This window comes from Macaca nemestrina, chromosome 9, assembly GCF_043159975.1.
Source record: "Macaca nemestrina isolate mMacNem1 chromosome 9, mMacNem.hap1, whole genome shotgun sequence".
Taxonomy (NCBI): Eukaryota; Metazoa; Chordata; class Mammalia; order Primates; family Cercopithecidae; genus Macaca; species Macaca nemestrina.
Genome location: NC_092133.1, coordinates 28537240 through 28563496, shown reverse-complemented (window position 1 = coordinate 28563496; position 26257 = coordinate 28537240). Strand labels below are relative to the sequence as shown.

Below are 26257 nucleotides of genomic sequence, written 5' to 3'. Positions count from 1 at the left end.
AAATGAATGCATTCTTGTTGTAAAAATAATAAAAATGTATGTAATGTAAAAAGCAAAGGTCCCACTTGAATTCTGTCTACTTCCTTGAGTCCGTTTCTTTGGCTAAAAGTAATCATAGCTAATTTTCGTATGTATCCTTTAAACATTGTTCTATGCAGTATGGCATAAGCCTAATTGGATCATACTATACATGATGCTAACTAATTTTTAAAAGATTGCAGAACAGTGCGTTTTGGAGAAATTACCATGTTAAAGCATATGTATCCACCGAATTCTTCTAATTGCGGCATAGTACTCTGTCATATGCATGTATCTCAGTTTATTTAAGTGATCATTAATTCATGGGCATTGAGCCTATTTCTAATTTTTCACTACTATGAACAATGCCACTGTGAATATTGTTGCCTTGACTCTTTGTGAAAATATGAGTCTTTCTCTAGAAAACATCTAGAAAATTAGAATTCTCTAATTAGAAAATTAGAACAGATTCTCCTTGAATTAGAATTACTGATGTAAGATATGTACCTTTAAAATTCTGATATGTATTTCAAATTTGTTCTTCCAAAAAACTATACCAAATTACTCTTTCAGTAGTATGATAGGAGATGAACTATTTTTCCACTTCTCTGTCCAAACTAGGTATTATAATTTTGGGGGAATTATTATAAATTCCGTGGACAAAAACATGAAATCTCACTGTTATTTTAAATTATCTTGTTGATTCCCCCATGAAGTAGAGCTTTGTGTGCCACCTGCGGGTCCCTCATGGTTTTCGCTTATATCTAAGCATCATTCTGCCCTCCTATTTCAGATGCTCACTACCTCACCTGCAGGATCCAGGAATGCGCCGAGACAACTAGAAATGGGCCCTTTGCCCGCTCCATTGACATCAGTTCCCTGGTTGTCCAGGATGAATATATCTTCATTCAGGTGAGTACAGAAAGTGCAGTTGGTGGTGGGAGGATGCATCATTGAAGTTGGCTGCCTGCTAGGAAAAGGAGGGTGGCTTTCCCAAGGTTGTGAAGATGTGGAGCTGAGACACTGTCCCTCCTTTGCTTCGGGGACCCAGTCCTCTGGGGAGAGCCCGGACTTCTACTGGTTTTAGTGATGCACTGACTCCTTCCATTGGATTGCCATTTTATAGCACAGGAGCTGTCTGAATTGACTAGGTCTTGGACTGGATTTGAAGTAACTTAAAGTCAAATTTCTAATGGGATTTGACTTTAAGTAATTTATCAAAGCCACATTCTATTTCCACCCAAAGTGACCTGTTTAACTTGGCAATGAAAATCCCCTATAAATTAAGCGTCTTCAGGATTCTTTTTCTGGAAATATCTAGTATTCACTAAACTCTCCCCTTCTTTCCGGTGCTAACTACCTTCTCACTATCCATGTCCCAAAGCATTTACTCCCAGAACTCAGTCTTGGGAAAAATGAGATGGGACTCACATATTTAGGCAGACAAGGGAGGCCTTCTTTTACATTTTGGGTCTTGTTATCTCTACTTTGTACTGTGAGGAGGTACAAAAGAGGGCAAAGATAAGAGGAACAAAAGGTAGTGCTCCACCTGATGACTGACAGAGGGTGTGTGTGATAAATCAAACATGGCATTTGACCGCAACCTTGATTTCCCACACTCTGCCTTCCCATCCTTGTATTCTCAGTTGTTTTGAAAACTATTCCCACAGGAAAGTTGAACTTTGAAAACTCCCTGAGTTTGCTCAGACCTAAGCACCTGAATGACCTTCTCTACCTGACCCCTGGTATTTCAGGCCAGATCAATCCCATCTCTTCTAGGAGACTTTCTATGAATTTCCAAGCTCAGTGTGACTCGCCATCCTCTGAACCCTTGCAGCTCTATGGTCTATACCATTCCTCTAGCACACAGGCTATCAGGAGCCATTACTTATTAAATCTCAATGGATTTGTCTTCTCTCCAAATTGTATTTTACACTCTCTGAGAATGGGGACAATATTTTATACACACAGTTGACCCCTCTCCCTTAGCCCTAACAAGGTGTCTTTGCATATCAGGGGTGTTCAGTCAATATTTGTTGTATTGAACTGATTGTAGGCATCCCAGTTACTTCTCTCTATAACTTAGTTACATAGATTTTTGAGGTCTAGTAAAATACAGGAAAAATAGCTAGCCACTCAAAAACCATCTTGAATGAGGGAGTGAAAGAGGAAGGTTCCGTGGCTTCAAAAATCCCTGTTTTTTTTAGCTTGACTGAAAGCCTGAAAGCCAGAATCTCAGGATTGTGTTTCTAAGTCTTGGCAGGCCAACGGCACTTTCATTCTCTTATTCATAAGTGTTTGTTTATTGAACACATACACTGCAAAATACACAGCACCAGTCACTACTCTAGGGTTCCTCAAATTTCTGCCCTTGACCTGCTTCTCTACCCAGTTACTCACTGCCTGAGCAATCCCCTGGTTTTAAGGACTGTCTCCAAGGTTTGATCACTTTCAAGTCAGTGAGCTGTGACATCTACCATGTACTGCAGCCTTCTGTATCGAATAACCAACTCAACATTCCAACATAGAAGACGTTCCACAAGTAAAACAGAACCAACAGGTCACACTTGACCTTGACCCTTATGCAGTTTGTGGCACAACCCCTACCAGGTCAAAGTCAGTCTGTGTTGCCAAATTAAATGAACCCACAGCCTCTGTTAATATCACTCTTTGTGATTTCTCTAGTGTTTCCTTTTATTCCATTCTCATTGTTATGGTCCCCATTTAAGGCCTTTATCTCTTTCTATGTAGATTTTTTTTTTTTTTTTTTTTTTTTTTTTTTACAATGGAAGCACAGGAGTGAGTTATGAATTTACCAATCAGATTTCTCTTCCCTAATGCTAAATATGCCAGAATTGTTTCTTGGAAACATGACTTAGAATTTTAAATGTTCAGACTTTTTTCATTTTTCCTTGTGTTCCATAAAGTTTGCTGTAACTCTGCAGACAGATATACAGATTTTTAAACAAATTATTCTGAAACATTCCTTTTTTATTATACTGGAAGCAGACAGAAGTTTTGTCTTTAATTAGTGTCAATTTTTATTTTCCTTGAAAAGATATGCAGTTTCATTATTCAATAAAGTTTTATTCATTGCCAGGTATATGTGAGGTCCCCTGTTCTAGGTGCTGGGTGCTGGGGTTAGGATAGTGAACACAACAAAGTTTCTGCCTTAGTGGTATTTAATTCTAGTGGAAGATAGGAAAAAATATGTGTATGATGTAAATATCCATATATTCATAGATATGAAAAGTTATGAAGAGTAATGGTTAAGAACATATAATTTAGAGCCTAACACCTGGCATTTGTTGAAACTGTGACATGCCACACTTAGCTGTGTGACCTTGAGCTGTGCCTCCTTTGACTTATCTATAAAAAGAAGATAATCATAGTACTTACTTCATGGGTTGCTGGGTGGATTATATTTGTTAACGCTATCTGTAACGCAGCAAAACAATGCTCTAGAAACAGTATTATATGAATATTTGCTTTCTATCTTTCTATTTATCTTTTACTATTATATATCTACAAAATGTATCAGATAACGACAAGTGCTATGAATAAAAACAAATCAGGGACTGTGAATGTTGAAGCCATAAAGGTATTGCTGTTTTATTTTGGAAGACTTAGGAAGGCCTCATTGAGTGGTGAACTAGGAACAGGGTGGCAGAAGATAGTGCAGTCAGAGAGGAGCGTGGAGCCAGGTTGTCAGGCCTTGGGTCCCTCGAGCCCGCATGAAGATGAGGAGTCGGTAGTTGGAGATTTGAGGCTGGGTTCGGAAGTGGGGGTGGGTCATGGGGCAGTTGCAACTGAGTGTATCCATTGTAAAGTCTACAGTATATTGATGGCATTTTTAGACCACAGAATTGCCAGTCTCAGCTGAGTTGATCTATTGTAAAGTTGCCGGCATATTGATGGCATTTCTTAGACCACTAAGAAATAAGCATTGATGGAAAAGAGAAACAATCCAAAGACTGAACCTCAGGCTACTCCAATATTCAGAGTTCAGTGAGGTGAGCAGGAACCTGCAGTGAGGCCTAGATAGACAATTTAGAGATAAGGCCAGAAAGGTGGAGGGTGCTAGATCCCACTGGGCCTTGAAGGCTTTATTTTTACTATCAATGACATGGGAACCAATGGATTAACAATGCCCCAAATAATGTGAAAGGCCAATAAACTTGAGAAAAACATTGAATTTCATTAATCATCAACTAAACACAGGTTACATAGTATCATTTGCAGCTATCAATTAGCTAAGATTGAAATATGGTAAAAGAATGCCAATGAGTTGCAGGTAAACAACTACACATAGTGCAGGTACAAATATAGATCAGTGGATCATCAGCATTTAATCCACCTTTTTCTTCTCACAGGTAAGTTTGGCCATTTGCATTGACAGATATGACATATATATCTTAGTTCTGACAGTATATGCTTTGTGTTTAATTATGATTACTTTAAAACTCCCATTATATGGTCTGTTTGCTTTCCTATATGTCTGTTTGATAATTCTGAGTATTTTTATTTTTGTTCTAAGTGCTTAGCTTTATGAATAGAAATTTATATAGCATACTGAATCTTCTATTTCTGGACAATATCTATTGATTTCCTGTTGGCAGCAATTACAAAATCAGCGTATTTCCTTGAATTTCTAATTTTCTCCCTCTCTTTAATTCTTCCGCTACTTAATTTTGAATAGTTATTTCCTAGTGTTTGTCTTACTGCCTTAAAATATAATTCTGTTAGACTCAAATAGTTTATGAAGCACTACAGAAGAAAGGTGAAAAAAATAGTGTGTGTTTATGACCTCTTGTCCTATTCCTCTTTACGTCATCATTTTAGAGCATGAATGTTCTGCTCTGCACTGTAATTCCTGCATTTATTTTGATTTTAGTCTTATAGGTAAATGTATTCAATTGTCCCCAGAAGTCTTTTTCCTATAGTTTCTTCCATTTATCTCTTGGTTATCTGAAATTTGTCTTCCAAGAAAGGCTAATTCTTGAATGCTGAAAATATGTTTGTCTGTATCTTTTTATGTTTTAATATCATTTCTTAGGGTATAAAATGTATGTGTCATCCTCTTTCCATCATAATTTTTACTCCAATAACTTGTTATTATTCAGACCAATCTCATATTTTTCTTTAAGGCATCTTGTTGTTGTTTTATTTTGTTTTTTAACTTCAATACTTAAAGCCTTTAAAAAATATTTTGATACCAATTACTTATTAGTTAGCATATGCCTTGTGGTTGGCCATAGTGTACTGATTCTTTCTTCTGGAATATTAATATTTGTTAAATAGATTTAATTTTTTCTTTATTTTTAATTTCTCAGGAGTTTCTGTGGCATATCTTGAAATATATTTTCTATTTCAGTTTTATTGTTTTGGTTCCTTTCTTCTGGGATACCTAGGATGTGTACACTAGACAGCAAAGACAAAAGAGAGCCAAAATTTGTCCCTTCCCAACCCTGTTTTACTCCCTGAGCAAACTGAGAAAAAATGAGATTTAAAACAATCTTACATTATTCTTCAATGAGTACTTAGTAGAGTCTGGGCTCTCTAGGTTCTTTTTGCTTTTTTGCTTTTTTTTTTTTTTTTCCTGTTTTTGTTTAAGTTCTTTTCTGAGCTTTGCCCATTTATATTGTGTCTCTTTCTCTTGTCTCAACATACCTCCTGAGCTCTTGTATTTCTGCTTCAAACGCTTCTCTTATAGAGGTGATGTCCTCATCATACAGGTTATTTTAAATTAGAGCAGTGTGTTTGCAGTTTTTATTTGCTCTATGGAAGCATATTTTATTCCATATCTGTTATTTGTTTTTCCTGTCCCTGTCCGTCTTTTATTTTCCTATATTATTTTATCATTCTTATGCTGTTTTCTTTTATCTTGATGTGTTTATTGCTTATTTTTTAATGCTATGAGTTCTTCCTGGAAGAACTATTTGAGGAGGTTCATTTTAGTGACAGATTAGGGCTCTGTTTCAGCTTAACAAGAATCCTTCTTGGTTCTCACTGAGGTCCTGTATGACTAAAGATTGTTTTCTCTGTGAGTAGGTTCTTCTCATAAGACAGAACCACCTGGTACACAATATATGTGACTCCTTTTACCACATATATTGTGTTTCAGAGTTAGATTTTCATCGTGGATACAGTTTGTATTTCCTTTTCTTATTTTTCTTATTGCTCTAGGGTGATTTATAACAGGAAAGGGGAGAAGCATCATCATTATTTGGCTATTTAAAACCATTTATAAATCCTTATTATATATTTTCTGAAATGTTACGAGACCTTACTAATTGATTTCCTTCTCCCAGATCAACACCAACCTTCCCCACCAGCCAGTCACAGGGCAAAATCAATGTTTCTACATTCAGTGGCAGCTCATCACCTGTAGGGTAAAATCCAATTTCCTTACCATTATCTGCAAAGACCTCTGTGACCTGGATCCTACCTACTCCATCAGCCGCGTATGAATTCCTTACCCACCACTGCTCTTCACATTCCTTCCTTGTTTCATTTTAACCTTCAATAAACATAAACCTGTTTAGTCTCCATGCACAAACTATGCCATTTATTACTTTATATGCCTTTCTTATATATATTTTTTTCTGCCTGGGATGTCCCTTTACCAGACAAATTTATTATTTAAATTTAGGACAAACAGCACCTCCCGTAGGAAATCTTCCCTGACATCCTCAGTCGAGATTGGACGAAGCTCCAGTGTGGTACTTACCCATTTGCGTTATGTTTCCCCAGCCAGGTCTCTAAAAGGAATAGGAGTGTGTGTTATTCATCATTGCTTCTCCTGCTCTTAGCATAATGACTGGTACTCAATAAGTGTTTGCTGAACTGAACTGAACTGAGAAGATAAGACACCATCCTATTCTCAGAAAGTGTAGTTAGTTATCTTTTTGAAGCAAGGGAATCTTGTTTCTGCAGCTAACAATACAAGACAACTTGCCTAATTGACGATTGCTCACTGCATAAGAAATGACCATGCAATGTACAATGTCTCTGCGTTTTTATAAAACTGCTGTCCAAGAATTACCCAATATATTATTCACTGTCCTTTTTATATTCGTTCATTTAAATGTATTAAAATACATTCAGCCCAGTGGGAAATGCACATAACTAAACAATTATAATGTAATATGATGAGAGCTGTATTAGTGGAAAGCACACGTTGCTCTTGGAGAAAGAGCCTTTCACCTGACCCTAGAAGAGGGTTAGTACAAGTTTTCTCAAAAGAAGGCTATGAGTTAAGTAGGTGAAAGAGAAAGAACATTCTGACCAGAGGAGAAGGCCTGGGTAAAGTTAAGGAAGAAAGAAAACAGAATGTATCAGGACCTCTTATGTAAGGGGCAGTTGTAATTGTGGGAGGGAGTGGAGTGGTAGAAAAAGAAGTTGGAAAACTGAATTGAACACTTTCTATTTTCTTTAATTAAATCTAGATAATGTGTGTTCCCCTCTTTATCATTGCTAGAAAGCACAGAACTAATTTTTGTGTGAATTTCAGCAGCTTCCCCACATAAAGCTTATGGTATTGTTATTCTTCATATTCCTTTATGCTTTGCCATTGGTCATTTTTTATTCCTTGGCTGCTTTCCTATATTCTTTTTGTTTGTTTGTTTTATTTTGTGTGTGTGTTATTTTTAAAGAATTATTAGAAACCATCTCAAATGATTTTCTGAAACCAGTGTCATTTTAAAATCTTTTTTGGGGTGGGGGGTATAAGTTTTGAAAATGGAAATGAGGATCAGTACGGGCTTTATGGAGAAGGTAAGATTTGTGTCAATTGTGATCAATGTTTGCCTGTCACCTAGAAAAGGGCGAGCGTTTTCATTTAAAGTTGCCTCTGCAGGCTTTGTCAAAGCAGAAAACCCACAGACCAACAGAGCAGCTTTTCCTACTCTGTTGGAGAAGCTACGCAGATGCTATATGAGCACAGTGTCAGGGTATCAGAGGAAGTGGTGTTCTACCTGTTCCTGCCTACCAGTCTGTCAGAGAATGGCCTTGGTAGAAGAAGTCAGAGAGCAGCAAGGCTCGAGTCCCTTCAAGGTGGCATCGCCAGGGAGTAGCGCCAAGGCAGAGCTGGACACTGAGGATTGTGCATTCCACTGACGGATGCTTACTGGTTTGGCTTTTAAAGGGGATCCGTGTAGAGGCAGATAATTTTTTATTCCTACTATTTAAGCAGTTGAATAACAGCAAGATGAGGATAAGAGACTTTGGTGGGTTTGTTTTTTTCCTGACTGTAGAGATTTATCTACTTAAATTTCAAACTTTTAAAAGTATTGATGTCTTATATTTGGTTTTAGTGCTAACAGAGACATATAACTGAGAAAGAAGAAACAACCTCACAAACAAACGAGACCAGACTTTCCATTCATCCTTTCCCACCCTTACGTGCCAAATCGAGGGGGATGCCCGGAAAGGCTGGGCTTTGGGCTTCCCAGCACCTCCTCAAACAGAGCAACTCTGCTTTTGTTTGCTCTGTATATTAGGTTTCCTAATACTCTTTCATTTGACAAAAGGATCCTGCTGCTAAGTAATGTTTGAAGACACTGACTTTTTGCAGCCCTGTTGGCTGCATTGGTCAAAGGAGAGGTTTTCCATGTGTGGACAGCTGACCCATGAGGAATGCAGGTGAGATCCAGGCCCAAATCTTTTCTCTGCATATTAATAAATGTGATGCACATTCTTAATGTGTAATTATTTACACGAGTGAGAGATTATATACAAATGTACAGTATATGCATTTGAGAGTACAGTTTAAATAATGAAAAACCTTGGTAACCTCTTTATAATGATATTCATTCATTAAATTAAACCTCTTCCCATGATATTAAAAATTTTATCCTCTCCTGTTTGCCCCATAAAGGAATGTACCTCATGCCCAATCATAATTTTATTTCTCTTGACGTATTATTTTTAATTCTGTGTCTTATGTGCAGTAGAAGGGTCCATAAACCACCCACGCAGCTCCTACTATTTAGAGAGACCTCGAAGGTCTCTACTTCACCTTTTATTTTCCTATTGACTAGGAGGTAAAGGTAGCCATTCTGATGGTTTTGCTTGGGGGAACCCAGTGTTTGATCTCCAGCTGTTGGACAAGCTGAGCTGGAGATATACAGAAAGCTGTGAAATTTGTGAATCTGTCAGTTCCTTTTCTGTGTAGGGGACCTGAGGTTTTGTAGCAAAATCAAAAGCTAATCCTTCCCAGAAGAGCCCTTGTTTTAATAGGGAAAAGTCTGCCTGAAATGCCTCCGTTCCACTTGGATAAAAAAGAAATCGGCTTTCCTCTGTAGGGGCAGGGGAAGCAATAAGTTGATTTCTGTGTTCTGAGCCAAGATGGTTGAAAATCCTGTCTTTTCTCCTTATGGAGTAGCATTTCTAGTGATTATCCTGAAGAATCTGTACTTTAGCAGCAGTTGCAATGAAATTCCTTTAGTAATAAGATTCATACCCTGGCTCCCCTTGCTACTAGGGAATGTGATGAAGAAACAAGAACAGTCCCTTAGTAACCTATCACCAGCAATGTGTGTGTTATGTCTGCAGTGGATTGTGTGAAACCCTGCCCTATACTCTCTTCATGTCACAGAGGGTGACCTTCAATGTGGTAAGAGTTCATTTACTCATGGAATAAACTTTCATTGTGCATGCAATTGTATTCATAAAAGGGGTATAATACTGACAAGTCTTCAAAACTTTAAAACACAAGAGGAAAAAAAAGTCCATAATTAAGATACAAATAAAGTACTCTAGAGGTGGGAAGAAAGCAGAAAATTTGAGGGAGGGACGGTCATCTTGCCTCTGCTAGGTCTCTCTCCACATCCCTGATGTCTTTGTTGCCTTAGCACAGAATGAAACTTTCTCTCGCTGTTTTAAGTGAGCCTGTAGTGCCCTGTGAGATGATGTACTGCAAATTGAACATTCTGGAAAAGGACATGGTTTTTAGGAACTGAGCACAGGGAAAGGGTAGGAACCCTAAAGATACAGTTGGCCACTTGAGCCTGGGAGGGTTTGTGCAGATTCAGACCAGGAGAAGAGAGTGGCTTCCCGAACCTGTGGCACCCACAACTACTCATGCAAACCCAGAATAGCTAGCTACTCCCTGAACCTTTGTAAAGATGCCAACCAGACAGGTGACACTGTGTAGATCCATCTACTACCCAGTGGTATTTTCAACTCTCAGTAATGTTCTATAGATGTGATGAAGAAAAAAGAAACCTTATATAACAAGGAATTCTGAGGTTGGAAAAATAACATGTATCAGACTGTTTCTAGGATGATCCCAGTACTACAGTGAAGTCAGTTGGTAGCTTGGATACATGTTGCTGTTAGTTTTAAGAGTTCTATGCATAAACATAGAAAAATAGTACGTTATAAAGTGTTGGGAGATGTTCCAGAAGTACTAGCAATTAACAGATATTGGTATCCAATTAACGGATACTTGTTGAGCCCTAGAAGTGTGCCAGGTGCAATGGAGCATTGCCCCTGCTCTCCATCGGATTATGATTCAAATAGCTAGTGGTCTGATGTGGAGAAAAGAGCCCTGACTTTAAAGACCTAGGTTGTAATCTGGAATCTGCCACCTACGAGCAAGGAAATACTACACAAGTCACTTATACTCTCAGAGTACTAATTTCCTCATCTCTGTAGAACGGAATCATGCTACTTGCCCTTTCTAAATTGGAAGGTTGTTGTGAGGATCAAGGGAGATAATAATGGCTTTGAAATGCTTTGAACGCTACAAAGCCCTACAAAATGCAAGAATTGAGAGACTAATCCAGATGCAAAAATCAGCCTCACTGTTGAGTGTATGCACATCCTCTTTTAAGGATTTTTATAAGCCGATCACATAAAAGATTACTAGATCTTTTCTCCAAATTCGTTTTTAAATTATTCATAGACTCAATTCATGTATCAACATATGTGCATGATAAAACCTTCCCACATAGCTTCTATTGTGTTGGTTTCTTTGATAACCAACTTTTAATGATATATATGAGATGTAACTATTTTGGGATTTAATTAACTTTCAAGACTGTTTTTGCATCTTGGTCTCAGCTCACCTGGGTTTTGGTACTTCATCTAAGATCCTGCTTTATATACCGTCATGGAAGGTAGAAAAGCCTCTATGATGTGGCTACTGTATCCCCAGTAAATTATTATCTTTCTGAAAAAAACCCTGAGGCAGAAATTAATAGAGTGTAATTATTCAAAGAAAAGCTATTTGGAGATGTTTTAAATGATGTTAATTTGGTCTTAATGGGAGAGATTTTGAATGTTAAATAAATAGCAATTACATCATTAGGGACACATTTACAACACAGGAGTTTAAAGCAAAATGAAAGAGTTACAGAGACAATCTTGAAAAGAAATCCAATAAAGACATCTTCAGGTAAATATTCTTGAAGTGCTTTCAGAATCTTAAGTAAAAGTGTTTTCAACAGCCAGCCCAAATGGAGGTTCTTTAAATAGCTTGGATGCATCTCCTATATGTATAATGATTATAGTGGTTTGCTGTTAGTATTTGAAATACTTCCAGGAATAAACACAAATTAGTGATCTGATTGCAAAGTAATGATATTTAGTTGACCTTTGTATGGAGCATACTCCATCTCACATCCTTCCAGCTACATTTGCCTCAGCTACTAGCTTTGCACAGAGGTGGCCTGCTATCACCTTGCCTCACCTGCACTATGGATCCCCTGTTCCAGGGCTGATTTCTTCCCAAGTAGGATGCTTGCAAGAGACCCGTTAGCTATTCTGGTGCAGATACAAGTCTTGAAGGTGCCAAGACTGGGACAACTTTAGCAACAGGAATCCAGAGCTGGTGGATCAGTACTGGTGGAAATGTAAATTAGTTTAGTCATTGTGAAAAGCAGTTTGGCAATTTCTCAAAGAACTTAAAACAGAATTACCATTTGACCCAGCAATCTCATTATTGGGTATATGCCCAAAGGAAAATAAATTGTTCTATTGTAAAGACATATGCACACATGTGTTCATCACAGCTTTGTTCACAATAGTAAAGACATGGAATCAACCTAAATGCCCATTAATGGTAGAATGGATTTAAAAAGAAATGGCACATATACACAGTGTAATACTATACAGCCATAAAAAAGAACAAGATCACATCCTTTGCAGCAACATGGATGGAGCTGGAAGCCATTATCCTAAGCAAATTAACACGAAAATAGAAAAAAATATACCGCATGTTCTCACTTATAAGTGGGAGTTAAACTTTGAGTACATATGGACACAAAGAAGGGAATGGCAGACCCCGAGGCCTACTTAAAGGTGTAGAGTGGGAGGAGGAAGAGGAACAGAAAACTACCTAGTAGGTACTATACTTATTACCTGGGTGACAAAATAATCTGTACACCAAATACCCATGACATACAATATGCCTATATAACAAACCTGTGCATGTACCCCTGAACCTAAAATAAAAGTTAAAAAATAACTAGTGGATCAGTACTTTTCTCTTATGTCAGGTAGGCAAGTCTGAGCCTCATTCTACATGAGTTTTCATAGGCTGTCTAATGGGATTGAGCCCTAATTGCTGACAGTAATAACCGGTTTAGTAATATACCCTGGAATGGCCTTCTCTCCCTCCCTGTTTCCTGCTTCCTAGTTTCACCACTCCTGTCCCCAGATCATTCCTCAACAAACAAAAACAAAAAACTACATAAAAGACCTTGTCTCAGGCTCTACTTTTGGGGGTAACTTAATGCAAGGCAATCTTGAAAGACTTTCGAATATTTCTTGAATCCCTACTATGTATCCAGTTATTGTAGGTAGAGTGAACTATTTAAGTGAAGTAGAAGGCATTGTTCTCATCCCCATATAAATGAGATTCCTCAATCTAAACACCCATTTCCATCCCTCTTCTCAAGGACTTGACACTACTGATCATTCTCCTTTCCCCTGTCTGTAATTTACTCATCACTATGTTAAACTTTCCATCAATATTTAAATATTTTAAAAATATCCACCATCTTGACATAACAAAACAAAGCAGGGTAAAACTTTCTTTGAACCTACACCCCTCTAAGTCTCCCATGTTTCATTCATAATCAAATTTCTTGAGCACCAACTTTATTCATAACCCCATTTTCTCATTTTCCTGTCTCTGTAACACTTGAGACTGACTTCTGCCTCTGCCACCACACCGAAATTGCTTTTGCCAAGTTCATCCAAGGTATCTTTGAAGTATATCTAGACTATGCCTCTTAATAATTGACTTAGTTGACCTGTCTAGAGCATTTGAACCTCTTGACTGCTCCTTCTTCCTTGAAGCGCTCTCATTGCTTCCTCCATACGGTACAGTTCAGGGTCCCCTCTCATCTCTCCGTCTTTCCAATATCATCTTACTTTCCAACACAGGTGCCTCTTCCTCTGCCCACTCTTTAAATAAGGGTTTTTCCTCAGTGTTCTTTCTAGGTTCCTTTTCTCTGTTTACTTCCTACCCTCTCTGATATGGTTTGACTGTGTCCCCAGCCGAATCTCATCTTGAATTGTAGTTCTCAGAATCCCCAATGTTGAGGCCGGGCGCGGTGGCTCAAGCCTGTAATCCCAGAACTTTGGGAGGCCGAGACGGGTGGATCACGAGGTCAGGAGATCGAGACCATCCTGGCTAACCCAGTGAAACCCCGTCTCTACTAAAAAATACAAAAAACTAGCCGGGCGAGGTGGCGGGCGCCTGTAGTCCCAGCTACTCGGAGGCTGAGGCAGGAGAATGGCGTAAACCCGGGAGGCGGAGCTTGCAGTGAGCTGAGATCCGGCCACTGCACTCCAGCCTGGGCCACACAGCGAGACTTCGTCTCAAAAAAAAAAAAAAAAAAAAAAAAAAGAATATCCTGAAGAGCCTCCTGCAGTTTCTATAGAAACAGTATGGAGGTTTAGATCCTCAAAAAAAAAAAAGAAGAAAAAAAAAAGAATCCCCAATGTTTCGTGGGAGGGACCTAGTGGGAGGTAATTGAATTATGGGGGCGGTTACCCCATGCTGTTCTCCTAAAAGTGAGTGAGTTCTTACGAGATCTGATGGTTGTATAAGGGGCTTTTTTCCCCTTTGCTCAGCACTTCTCCTTCCTGCCCCCGCTGCGAAGAAGGTGCCTTTCTTCCCCTTCTCCTTCTGTCATGATTGTAGGTTTCCTGAGGCCTTCCCAGCCCTTCCGAAGTAGAATTGTGAGTCAATTAAACCTCTTTTCTTTATAAATTATCCAGTTGTGGGCAGTTCTTTATAGCAGTATGAGAACAGACTAATACAGTAAATTGGTACTGCAGAGAGTGGGGTGCTGCTATAAAGATACCCCAAAATGTGGAAGCTACTTCAGAACTGGGTAACAGGCAGAGGCTGAAACAGTTTGGTGGAGAAGAAGACAGGAAAATGTGGGAAAGTTTTGAGCTTTCTAGAGACTTGTTGAATGGCTTTGACCAATTGCTGATAGTGATATGGACAATGAAGTCCAGGCTGAGGTGGTGTCAGATGGAGATGAGAAGCATCTTGGGAACCGGAGTAAAGGTCACTCTTGTTATGCTTTAGCAAAGAGATTTGTGGCTTTTTTCCCTTGCCCTGGAGATCTGTGGAACTTTGAATTTGAGAGATGATTTAGGCTATCTGGTGGAAGGAACTTCTAAGAGGCAAAACATTCAAGAGAAAGCAGACCATAAAAGTTTGGAAAATATGCAGCCTGATGATGTGAGAGAAAAGAAAAACTCATTTTCTGGGGAGAAATTCAAGCCAGCTGCATAAATTTGCATAGGTAATGAGCCAAATGTTAATCATCAAGACAATGGGGAAAATGTCTCCAGGGCACATCAGAGGTCATCACAGGAGCCCCTCTCATCACAGTGCCGAGGCCTAGGAGGAAAAATGGTTTTCATGGGCTGGGCTCAGGGCCCCCCTGCTGTGTGCAGCCTGGAAACTTGGTACCCTGCATCCCAGCCTCTGCAGCCATAGCTAAAAGGGATCAACATACAGCTCAAGCTGTTGCTTCAGTGGGTGCAAGTCTCAAGCCTTGGCAGCTTACATGAGATGTTGGCTCTGCAGGTGCACAGAAGTCAAGAACTGAAGTTTGGGAATCCTCACTTAGATTTCAGAGGATATATGGAAATGCCTGGATATCCAAGCAGCGATGTGCTGCAGGGGTGAAGCCCTCATAGAGAACCTCTGCTAGGGCAGTGAGGAAGGGAAATGTGCGGTGTGAGCCTCCACATAGAGTCCCTACTGGGGCACTGCCTAGTGGAGCACTGAGAAGAGGGTCACCATCCTGTAGACCTCAGAATGATAGATCTGCCAACAACTTGCACTGTGTGCCTGGAAAAGCCACAGACACTCAATGTCTGCCTGTGAAAGCAGTTGGAAGGGGGCCATACCCTGCAAAGCCACAGAGGCAGAGCTACCCAAGGCCATGGGAGCCCACCTCTTGCATCAACATGATCTGCATGTGTGACATGGAGTCAAAGGAGGTCATTTTGGAAGTTTAAGGTTTAATGGCTGCCCTATTGGATTTCAGACTTGCATGGGGCCTGTGGTGCCTTTGTTTTGGCCAATTTCTCCCATTTGGAATGGGTGTATTTACCCAATGCCTATACCCTGATTGTATCTAGGAAGTAATTAACTTGTTTTTGATTTTACAGGCTCATAGGCAGAAGGGACTTGCCTTGTCTCAGATGAGACTTTGGACTGGACTTCTAGGTTAATTCTGGAATGAGCTAAGACCTTGGAGAACTTTTGGAAAGGCATCATTGTGTTTTGAAATGTGAGGACATGAGATTTGGGAGGGGCCAGGGGCAGAATAATGTGTCTTCATCCAAATCTCATCTTGAAGTATAGCTTCCATAATCCCCATGTGTTATGGAGGGGACCTGGTGGGAAGTAATTGAATAATGTGGGAGGTTGCCCTCATACTGTTCTTGTGAGAGTGAGTTCTCACAAGATCTGATGGTTTTATAAGGGGCTTTTCCTCCTTTGCTCAGCACTTCTCCTTTTATTAAACTCCTTTAAAGTTTAATAAAACTTTAATCTTCACAGGATCTCAATATGACAGATATTGTCTTTACTTTTCTATGGAGGAAACCGAGCTTCAGTGAAATTTAGGTAACCACCCTGTGAAGAAGGTGCTGTTTCTCCCTTTCACCTTCTGCTGTGATTATAAGTTTCCTGAGGCCTTTCCAACCATGTAGAACTGTGAGTCAATTAAACCCCTTTTCTCCTCTCTTAAGAGGTTTAATTACCCAGTCTTGGGTATTTCCTCATAGCAGCATGAGAACAGACTAACACACTTTCCTTTGAGTAAGTCCATCCCATTCACTTTTACAGTGTCAGTTACTATCTAAATGCCAGTGACCCCAGTGTCCCCTGCTCCTCTCAGCATAATGCAGAGACCGGGAGGCTCTAGCAAGGGGTCTTTCTTTACAGGATGCCCATCAATCCCTTAGGCATGGCAATCTCCTTGCTCCATTCAGAACTCTACTGTGCATGCCTCTTATAAATTACTAAGACTTGTTTCTTCCCAGGATATCTAATGAGGCTCCATGGAAGTTACAATACCGGTTGCTTGCTAGGTCACTATAGCAAAGAATGTTTTCCTTTAATCTCAGAGAATGATTCTGTAATTTGCCACATATTATAAAGTAACGATTTGCCTTTCTAATAAAATATGAATGGGCCATGTCTAGCACAGGAGTATTAAATTATTTTCATTTTGTGTATCACCCCTGAGTTATTGGTAGTAGCTCCATAGAAGGCTGTGTTATTGTGCTTTGGTAGAAAAGCTTCTTTTGCTATTAGTGTCTCCATGGGCATGAGAAGTCAGGGTGGTGGTAAGCGTGCTGTGTAGTGCATTTTGCAAGGAAGGTGGCACTCATGGTGTTTAATTATTCAGGATGCTTATAGGGTGGGAGACAGTCTGTGAGTTCTGGTCAGGAAGGCAGATGTGTTATCCAGGAGACTACAAGAGTTTCAGTCATCAGCTCAAAGAAGTGAGATCAGCTATACACTCTCAATCTCTTTCACTATTTGGAAATCAGTTTCCTACCTCCAAAGCAATGGTTGTTTAGAGTGTTATTTCCACCTAGCTTCACCACCAATTTTACTCACCGATCAACAAACAGAAAGAATTGTTGTTATAGTGGAAAACAGACCTTGCAATTATTTCGCATCAAATTTGTGTCCAAGATGTGTGCATTTTATTTTATTTAATAAAACTTTAATCTTTACGGGATCTCAATATGACAGATACTGTCTTTACTTTTCTATGGAGGAAACCGAGTTTCAGTGAAATTTAGGTAATCACCCATGGTTGTGTAGCTCAGGAAATGGCAAGGTCAAGGATATGACCTCAGGGCTGTCTGGATTTATAAAGGATGACACAGGAGGACAATGATTGATCCCTCATTTCATTTTTCTCTATGTTAGCACCTAATAATTGGTATTCCCAGATACTTTTCTAGATGACTGTAAAAGTGAAATAGGCTCCCATCTTAGTAGATGTTAGTGACTGTAAAGCCTTGCTCCATTCCCTATTTAGAGGACTCTTTCTCAGGATCTGTTTCAATTTTGTTTCATATCAGAAACTTTCTGCATCATTAACCAAAGAAAGGCTTAACGGGATTCAGTACAATGTAATCATGGCTGAGCCTCTGAGAGCTGTCCCTCAGATATACTTAGAAGATTTACTCAAACACCCATCCCTGGGACTCCCCGTGGGGACTGGATGGCAGTGTGGAGAATCATCATGACATTCACAGCTCTGCTCTTCTCCAGCCCTTTCCTCCACCCTGTGTACCTCTTGCCATGCATTATGCATTCAGAGTGGGAGGAGGGGCTGCCTTTGGGTTCCATTCCAGGACTCAGAGGAGCTGTTGAGTCATGACCTCACTGAGTCTCCCCATTGTCCTTCCCTTCCATGTGCCAGCAAGTCTTCCATACCCTGACTGCTAAGCCCACCTCCCCGGAGAATTCCTTTTCTGGGTCTTTCTCCTATCAAAGATAATTACACTGCTGTAAAAACAGCAGTGCTGATAATTAAGGCAGTTGGGCTGTTGACTGAAAAGTAGACTGTTTAGACCAGTTCTCTTCCCATTACCATTCTAACTAGAGTATATATGAATTTCAGAGTTTCAGCTTTAAAAAATTTTAATCACTCTGCCTATAACTGTATGACCAGCTAATGGAGTAAATAATCATTTTGAATTTCTGCAAGCAGCCTTTAAGAATCTGAATCAGAATCCTTTAAGAATTCTGAAACCTGATGGTCAGCCAGAATAAGGACTTCTTGGAGTTTCAGAGCAGCAGAGTCAGATGTTAACCAATCGGCTTGATGTGATTGAGGATCTACTATGTACCCAGTACTGTGACTGGTTCTCTCTGTGATACAGGTATTGATTGATTGACTGATTCATTCATTCATTCATCCATTCATTTAATAATCTCATATTGAGCACTTAATGTGTTCCTGATACTGTTCTAAATGAAGGGAATGTGATGGTCACAAGATTGAGAAAGTGTTGGTCGTCATTTTGCATTGTCTTGGTGAGGAGATAGAGCTGCTTGACCAGACAGTGTTCCTAAACAATGCTCAAAAGCATTTAAGAAATTGCTAGACTCTCCAGGACAGTGCTTGCCAGGGTGAGGGAGATCTACAATTAAAGAAGATGTCCTGGAGGAGGCAAGGATCATGGTAGTTCTCATAGCAGGTAATTTACTTGAGGGGTTCAACTTGAAGACCAGTCAGTGCCCCAAGGGGAAGCGACCCTTGGAAGGAGACTGTGCGGTTGGATGGATGCGCAGGTGAAGGGAGTTGGCGTTCCTGGGTTTAAGTCTGGCCTTGTCATTAACTCACTGGGTGATCTTGGGCCATCACGTTTCCTCCCTGAAGCTCAGTTTCCTTGTGGCAAAATGAAAAGATTACATTAAAGAAAGGCTTTCAAATCTTCTGTTGTTGTTCTTGGAGAACTGCCTTCCAGGCAAAATTGTTGAAGGCATTCCAATATATAAAACAGATACAGTTAGAAGAGATATACATTAAAGAGGGTGAGGGGCTGTATGAGCTTCACCACCCACCCAGACTCTTCATCCCTTTGGGGACACCACAAGGCATCTTTGCAGAACTTAGAACAGCATAGAAAGTTTTGAAAGCAGTGAACTGTATGACGCCCGAAGTTCTCTTCTGACCCTAAAACTCCACAGGTTGTCTTGCCCTACAGGTCACTCCATTGAGTCAGACATATGAAAGGGATTGCTGTTCAGAGGTATTGCCTCAATTCATTTTTCCAATGTTGGTATCAAACAAGAAAAGAGATTTGGGATGTAGTTAATTCCTCAAGCAAGTTGCTGAATCTTTCTTTCCTTTCTTCATTCCATTTACATCTACTTGGGGTATAATATGGAGATAATGCAGTAAAAAAGAAATAAAAATCCAAAAAGTAAATAAGACAGTTATGATCCCTGGAGATTATGCTATATATAAGAAATAAATATGTAAATAAGAAAACCACAGTTCCTGCCATAACAGGGTTTATAGTCGAGAGAGGGAGAGATACTACATAAGCAAACCAATAAATCAGAATGGTAACTGCCTACTATGATAAGTCTATGAAGAAATAAACATAATTGTGAGAGACAATAATAGGAGGGAGGGCACTTCATTTATTCACGTGTTCTGTCAGTCTCCCAACAAATATGTCTGGAGTTAATGCTCTCCACAAAGCATGGGGCCTCATTTTGGAGATTTTGGAGATCAAGGCAAACAGTAGTGTGTTTCTCCTAGGAGCTTGCAATTTAGATGGATTCTCATCTCTTATAGTTATTAGGAAACAAAAATAAAATAATATAAAAACATAAAAGACAATTATGTGTGTGAGTGTATAAAATATCCCCAGATTTTGCTTTTGTGACTGGGTCCTATTAAGCGATTTCATGACTGGCGGATCCATGCATACTCTTCCTTCCCCCTTTCTAAACTGGGAGTCAGAGGGTCTGAAGAGAAATCAATCCCTGCAATTTATTTTTAACTTCTTTCTCCTTAGCCAGGATTGATTTTTGTCTTTGTGATCAATGGCACAGAGAATAGCTCCACGGCCCAAGCTGCTGTTCAAGCACTTGGTCTGGTCGGCTCCATGTCTATTGAACAGAACATTATAAGCTGATTATGAAAGTGATACAATGAAGATGTTTAAAGGATGGGCCTGATTACCCCTACTTTCCTGGGGAGGAATGCTTACAGACAGGGGGATGCAGTGAGCAAGAACCCAGAGCTGTCAGGAAGGCAACATGGCAGGGCATACGGCCGGCCTGCACCCAATGGACAGAGCCTGGTGAAGCAGAGAAGAAGGAGGGGCATTGGAATTAGCTTCTTGTTTGCCAGCCTGACTCCCTTTCTCTCTTTTTAGCTTTTCTTTTTCTTCTACTATTTCATCTTTACTATACCAACTGCTATTAGATTTGGAACTGCAAGCAAACATCTGTTACAAAAAAAAAATACATTAAAAAGATTAGCGTTTCCCTGTCTGCATTTCTTGGGCTTTAAAATTGTCTGATTCTTTAATCTCCATTCTTTCCTCCTTCTCTTCCCTTGTTTTCTTATAATCCAGCTTGTGTTTGATAGGAACATGAAATTAGCCACTTCCCACCTCTCCCTCTAGCCTTGCTTATAACCTCTCGAGGCCAGGCAAGATTGCTTCCTCTTTCTTCTGAGAAAAATGTTCTTGGAAGAGACGCACACCTTATAATAATGTGCAGGGGTAATTCCACGGAATGCAATTAGAACGAAAGTCGGCTGTACCCAAGGCCTTCTGTCTGATTCTCTGGAATAAACGCTTTTAGTTTTACTGCCTGACCAGGTAGCAACTGTTTCCAGATTGCAGCGTGGAGAAATGATCAAAGTGCTCTTAATATGATTATATTTATTATTTCATTGTGCAGTTTCTTCTTAGGTGTTCTTTGTATAAGGGGGTCAGGAAGGGGTGGAAGAGATGACTTCCTTACTTCCTCTGAGATATCTGCCACAAGTACTTGGAAGTTGATTTAATGGGACTATCCTATATAAGAAACACTCTCATTCTCACTATAGTTATTTTTAAAGATTTGTCATAAACCTTCTTCCCTGGTTTTTACCTCCTGGCTAATTTTCTTTATTATTGAATAACCTGTAATTCTTAGAAATTCAATTATATTACTAGTAACAACTAACACCAATTGAGTCGTCAGCGTGAGCTAGGCTTGTGAATTAGTGAATTTAATTTTTATGACAGCTTATGTGGTAAGTACAACTCTTCTGTTTCACAGAAGAGGCACTGAAAGGTTAAGCCATTTTCCCAAGACCACACAGCCAGTAAGCAATGGAATGGAGATTTTGATGCAATCATTTTGGCACCAGAGCCTTCTTTCTGTACCACTGCATGATTCTCCTCCTTAAACAAGAAAGATTCAGAACAACCTACACTTTCTTATTGGCTGGAGGCAAGTTGGGTCAGGAACTGTGTATAAGACAGTGAATAAGTACATAGAGCTTTAACACAAAGTAGCTGCTTAAAACATGCATGTTGCATCATTGAATATCCACCCACACACAAAACTGGCAGCTTAGAATCAAGATATTGCAGTTGAAGAAGACCTTCGGCTTAGGAAACCAGGACCAAGGAATGAGTGATTGTGGACCTCAAGCAATGTGACGTTTCTGAGTCCCTACTTTGTGTCAGCACACGTTGGACCTCACATCGTGAGTGTGGCTGTCTGTTTCAAGGTCCAGAAGCACTTAAATGATCTTCCCAAAGACACATCATAACCAATAGGTGAGGGTGGGGGTTGGAATCCAAGTCTAGGCTTGCTTGCTGGGTTCCTTGTTAGTTTTCACAATGAAGGACAAAACAAATAAAATATATACAAAGATAAAATTTCTGGTAACTCAGCTATAACTCTTGGGCATTTTTTTTAACCAAAACTTTATTCTTGCTATGAACTGCCTCTGCAAAGATAAACCAATAAATAAGATTATAATAATGAGAGTATTGAGCAGTGCCATATAGACTTTTTTGTTAAAGATGTCAAATAGAAATGAAGCAGAGTATTTATGTCATGTAACACACAGCACACAAACAAAAGTCTACACACACTCACCATTTCTTTCCATTCCCCCAAAACTATCTCTCCTGGTACCAACAACTCACCTTGGCACTTCTGCCCTGCAACCTCTCCAGCTTGACTGGTGATCTTTTCTTCCTTCAGGTTCCCTCCCTACCTTTTCTCTCTGTCTCTCCATTTGGTATGTAGAAAAATTCAGCCAGGTCCTGGTTTCTCAAATCTTCCAAACTCAAATCCATCATCACATCCAGCAAATAAAATGTCCTTCAGTGTTGAGAACCTACTCTACTCTTAAGGCAGTGGGAGTATAAGTCACACTTATTTATAGATTACATATAACACTGTGGGTGCATGCACACATGTGTGCATGTGTGTATGAATGTCACACTGTGGAGGGTGATCTAAGAGAATCCTTATGCCTACAGTATCTGGAATCTGTCAGACATGAGTTTAAATTTCGGTTCAGCCCTCTGCTAGCTGTGTGACTTTGCTGTCTTGTGTCTTAGCTGTCCATCTACAAAATGGAGATAGGTGGCTTTTTTTATAATTGTAGAAGGAGCACGAGAACACATTGAGTAAATTGTTGTGGTTCTGAGGAAAGGATTTTATAGCATCTGATCTTCACTCCGCTGAGTACCATGGCATTATTACTGGCCTTATATTGTCATTTGTACATCTTGTATGTTAAGTTTGCTTTCCCAGACAGATGGTGAACTCCGTGAGGTGACAGCTCCACGACCAATGGTACTTAATACAGTCTGGTCACAAAAGTGCTGTACAAGTACTTGCTGATTGACAAATGTAAGACATAGTGGAATGGTGGCCAGTATCCATAATGAGATGTTTAAATATGATTAACATTCAAGAAATGATCTAAATTTGGCCAGACCCTTAATTATTACGTGGATTCAGCAGTGGGTGGGGAAGAACATCTTGTACTCTGCTTCCCTGTTTCCCGCAGGAAAGCAAGCTCTTTTATAGCCCCTGATTTTCCAAGACATGGTGTTGTCACCCACGCAAAGGAGTATTTGATGTAAAATTCACTACCCATTTGTAAAAATTCATGCAATTGTCTTCTCTTTGTATTTTGCTTATTCTGACTCTGGAAACACAGATTTTAGAAGCCTAGCAAAGTGAAAAGAGCCTGGGGTAACAAGTTAGAAGCTTTGAGCTTGGCTTTAAGTCTTACCTTTTAGTACCAAGATGACCTAAAGCACCCTGCCTAGGCCTTAATTTTAAAATAAAGGTATAATTAGGCCTCGCTTGCAGGGTTGTGCTCGGATCACATGAGATTCAGTACAATAATGACAACTAATAACACAGAGTACTCAACAAATATTAGTTGTTATGACGTGAGTGCTAGGTACTAAGAGACTATTATAGATGAATAAGAACATTATCTAACCTCAAAAATATTACAATACAGCAAGAGACCACAAAAGGACCAGCTTCCGTCTAATTTGGGACAACAGCTGGTAAGTGCAACAAGAAAGCCACAAAGAGCCCTGGGAATCAGAGGAAGAAAAGGTGAACTCCAGCTGGGAAATTGGGGTCGGGGGAGCTTAGTTAAGGAGAAAGCTTTTGACATAAACCACTGCAAAATTCATTGATGCTGAAGTGATCTGGGTCAGGCTGAGTCCCTCAAATAACTTGTCCTATACTAGCCATTCTTTGCAAAGTCTCTGGCATAGACACTTTAGGCTCATTCAGGGCTGCACCATGTAGTGGTCATTGTCATGGTTTAGAGACACAAGTTCAAATCCAGGCTCTGCCACCTTGGAGCTAAATACCCGATGCATGTCAGTTAAATTAGCAGTAAAGCAGGCTTCATGGTATTTCCTTCATGGGGTCATAGTGTGCAAGAGCAGATGGTGCATATTCCATGGTAAGCATAGAGCCTGGCCCTCCAACAATGTTGCTTGTGCTGGCAGAGGACAGGAGAGGCATGACACAGAGAGCATGATGGGGAAGCTTCAAGAAGTAGCAGTTGGCATTTCACAAATATTCATGGCTCTCTTGGGGAGGCAGCAGTGTTTTCTGAGAAACAGCTTGACAGATGGCTTAAATCCGTCTACTGCTGTCCCGAAATTCACTCATGAGACATGCAAATCCCATGTTGGTGAAACTTTGCTGTCGTATATAGCAGCCCACGTGTATCTCCAGAAATCCCATGCCCCAAAGAAGCATCCCTAATTCTCTAGAAAATGAGTGATTTTGTCTGCCTTGCTCTTTCAGGATATTTAAAGTATTTTGAACATATCAATAAAGTTATTCTCTAAGCAGCTATATGTACCTGCCATTCATGCCATGTGGCTGAAGATGTTTCTGTTCTATAGCTGTGCCCATCATTTTCTGCTTCTCCTTCTCATATTATGTATTGCCTCTAGCCTTTCCTTTTGTGCATAGATGAAGCTACATGAGCAAATTTCAGTGCCCCACACAATCATTAGGATGGGAATTTATGGATCAACAGCATAATTTGTCAGTGAATACGCTTCTAAAAGCTTGGATTCTTGGGAACATACCATAAGTCTATTATAACAATCTAATCATTGTATTTGTAGAGCATTTTCTGGTTACATGAAAGCATTTTATTATCTCATTTACTCACAAGAATCTTGTGAGAGAAAGATAACTATAATTAGTTTTTTTTTATATGAAAATAACCCCCAAACTCTAAGATATGTGTTACATTGTCTAAAATTGCATCTCTAATAAATGGTGGAGCTGAAAATAAAATCACAGATGTTACACTATGAAGGAACAGGACCTTCCACCTTTTCCCTTCTCCTCTCTCACCATTTTGATTTTATTTTCTGAAGTACTGGGATACTATAGAAAAGACAGAGGCTAGTATGTAGTTTGAGAATATTTCAGTTAAATAATTGACCTCATAGTGTCCACTCATAAAAAGGAATTAGGCTATTTGATGTATCAAGTTGAATGAAAAACTTATACAAGTATTGGACAACCATATAAGCTAGACCTCATGCAATATCTTCTTTAACCTCCTCTCAGTTCCATTTTCTTTTCTTTTTCTTCTTCTTCTTTTTTTTTTGTTTTTAAACAAAACTCTATCAATCCACAGTCCACAAGGAACAGAACTGTTTTTGAGCACAGAGAGGGGGCAATGTTTTGATAGCAAGTTTGAAGATTTCTCTTTAGAGGTTTCTTGGGCAGTGCTTTCCTTTCCTTTCCTTTCCCCTGAAGCTCTGGTGTTCTTGTCTGTAACACTGAAAGGACTCGCTCTTGTTACATTATTTGGGAGTCTTCAAATGCTCCTGAATTTTGGACACTAGGATGATAATGATAACTCAAGTTCATATCTGTCATTTTGTATTTCTGCCCTTATTTTTGCTCTTTTACCCTCTCTCTCTCTCACACACACACACACACACACACACACACACACACACACACACAAAATTAGGAAAGAGAAAGTGCAAAGAACTTCCATTTTGAAGGCTCAGGTGAGCATCCCAAGAACAACTTCCCCTCCGTCTAAATCATGAAAACCAGAACACAAAGATAAGTCTTGAAGCCATTAATGGTCAGATCTCTTGGAGATCTCCATCTGTGGTTTCCTCTAGAAATTCATCTTGGCTGAGGGCAAGGATAATTTCCATCTTTTATCCCTGATCAACTGTGATCAGGCGGCACACATGGCTACCCCAGCACCACTTGAAGCCTCCAGGTTGCATACATAAACTGCCACCATAGTCAGTCTCCAGAAGGCTTCTAAGATGTTAGACTGGTATAGGCATTTTTGCCTCCAGTTCTGCTGGCTCAGATAACATGCATTGAGTACTTGCTATGTGCCAGCTGCAAGGCTAAAGCTCTTTCTATATTGAATTATATTTGATCCTCATGATAACTTGTCAGTTGATAGTACTAATATTTGCGTTTTCCACAAGAGAAAATTAGGAAGGTTAAATTACTTGTACAAGGTCACCAAACCAGAAAGTGGTATGAGCGGGATTTAAACCCAGGTCTGGGATCCCAACTAATGTGCTCTGTTGCCTACTGTGCAATTGGAAACTGATTGAGTCCAGACCCTTTATTGTACTTGAAGGAATAGTGTCAGAGGGTCAGGCATGCTAATTCTTCTGCTAGTTTTGTGTGTGGTCTAGATCCAAACTCTTT

The 26257-nt window shown here is 39.7% G+C and overlaps 1 protein-coding gene across 4 annotated transcripts in view; it reads left to right on the top strand.

Moving 5' to 3' along the window:
• The window catches only part of LOC105478298 (sortilin related VPS10 domain containing receptor 3), a 612041-nt gene that overhangs the window by 449819 nt on the left and 135965 nt on the right, over window positions 1-26257 (top strand). For all 4 annotated transcript variants that reach the window (XM_011735416.3, XM_071069164.1, XM_011735417.3 and 1 more), the window contains one exon: window positions 812-930. In XM_011735416.3, coding sequence (XP_011733718.1) covers window positions 812-930 — 119 coding nt within the window. The remainder of the gene's footprint in view (window positions 1-811; window positions 931-26257) is intronic.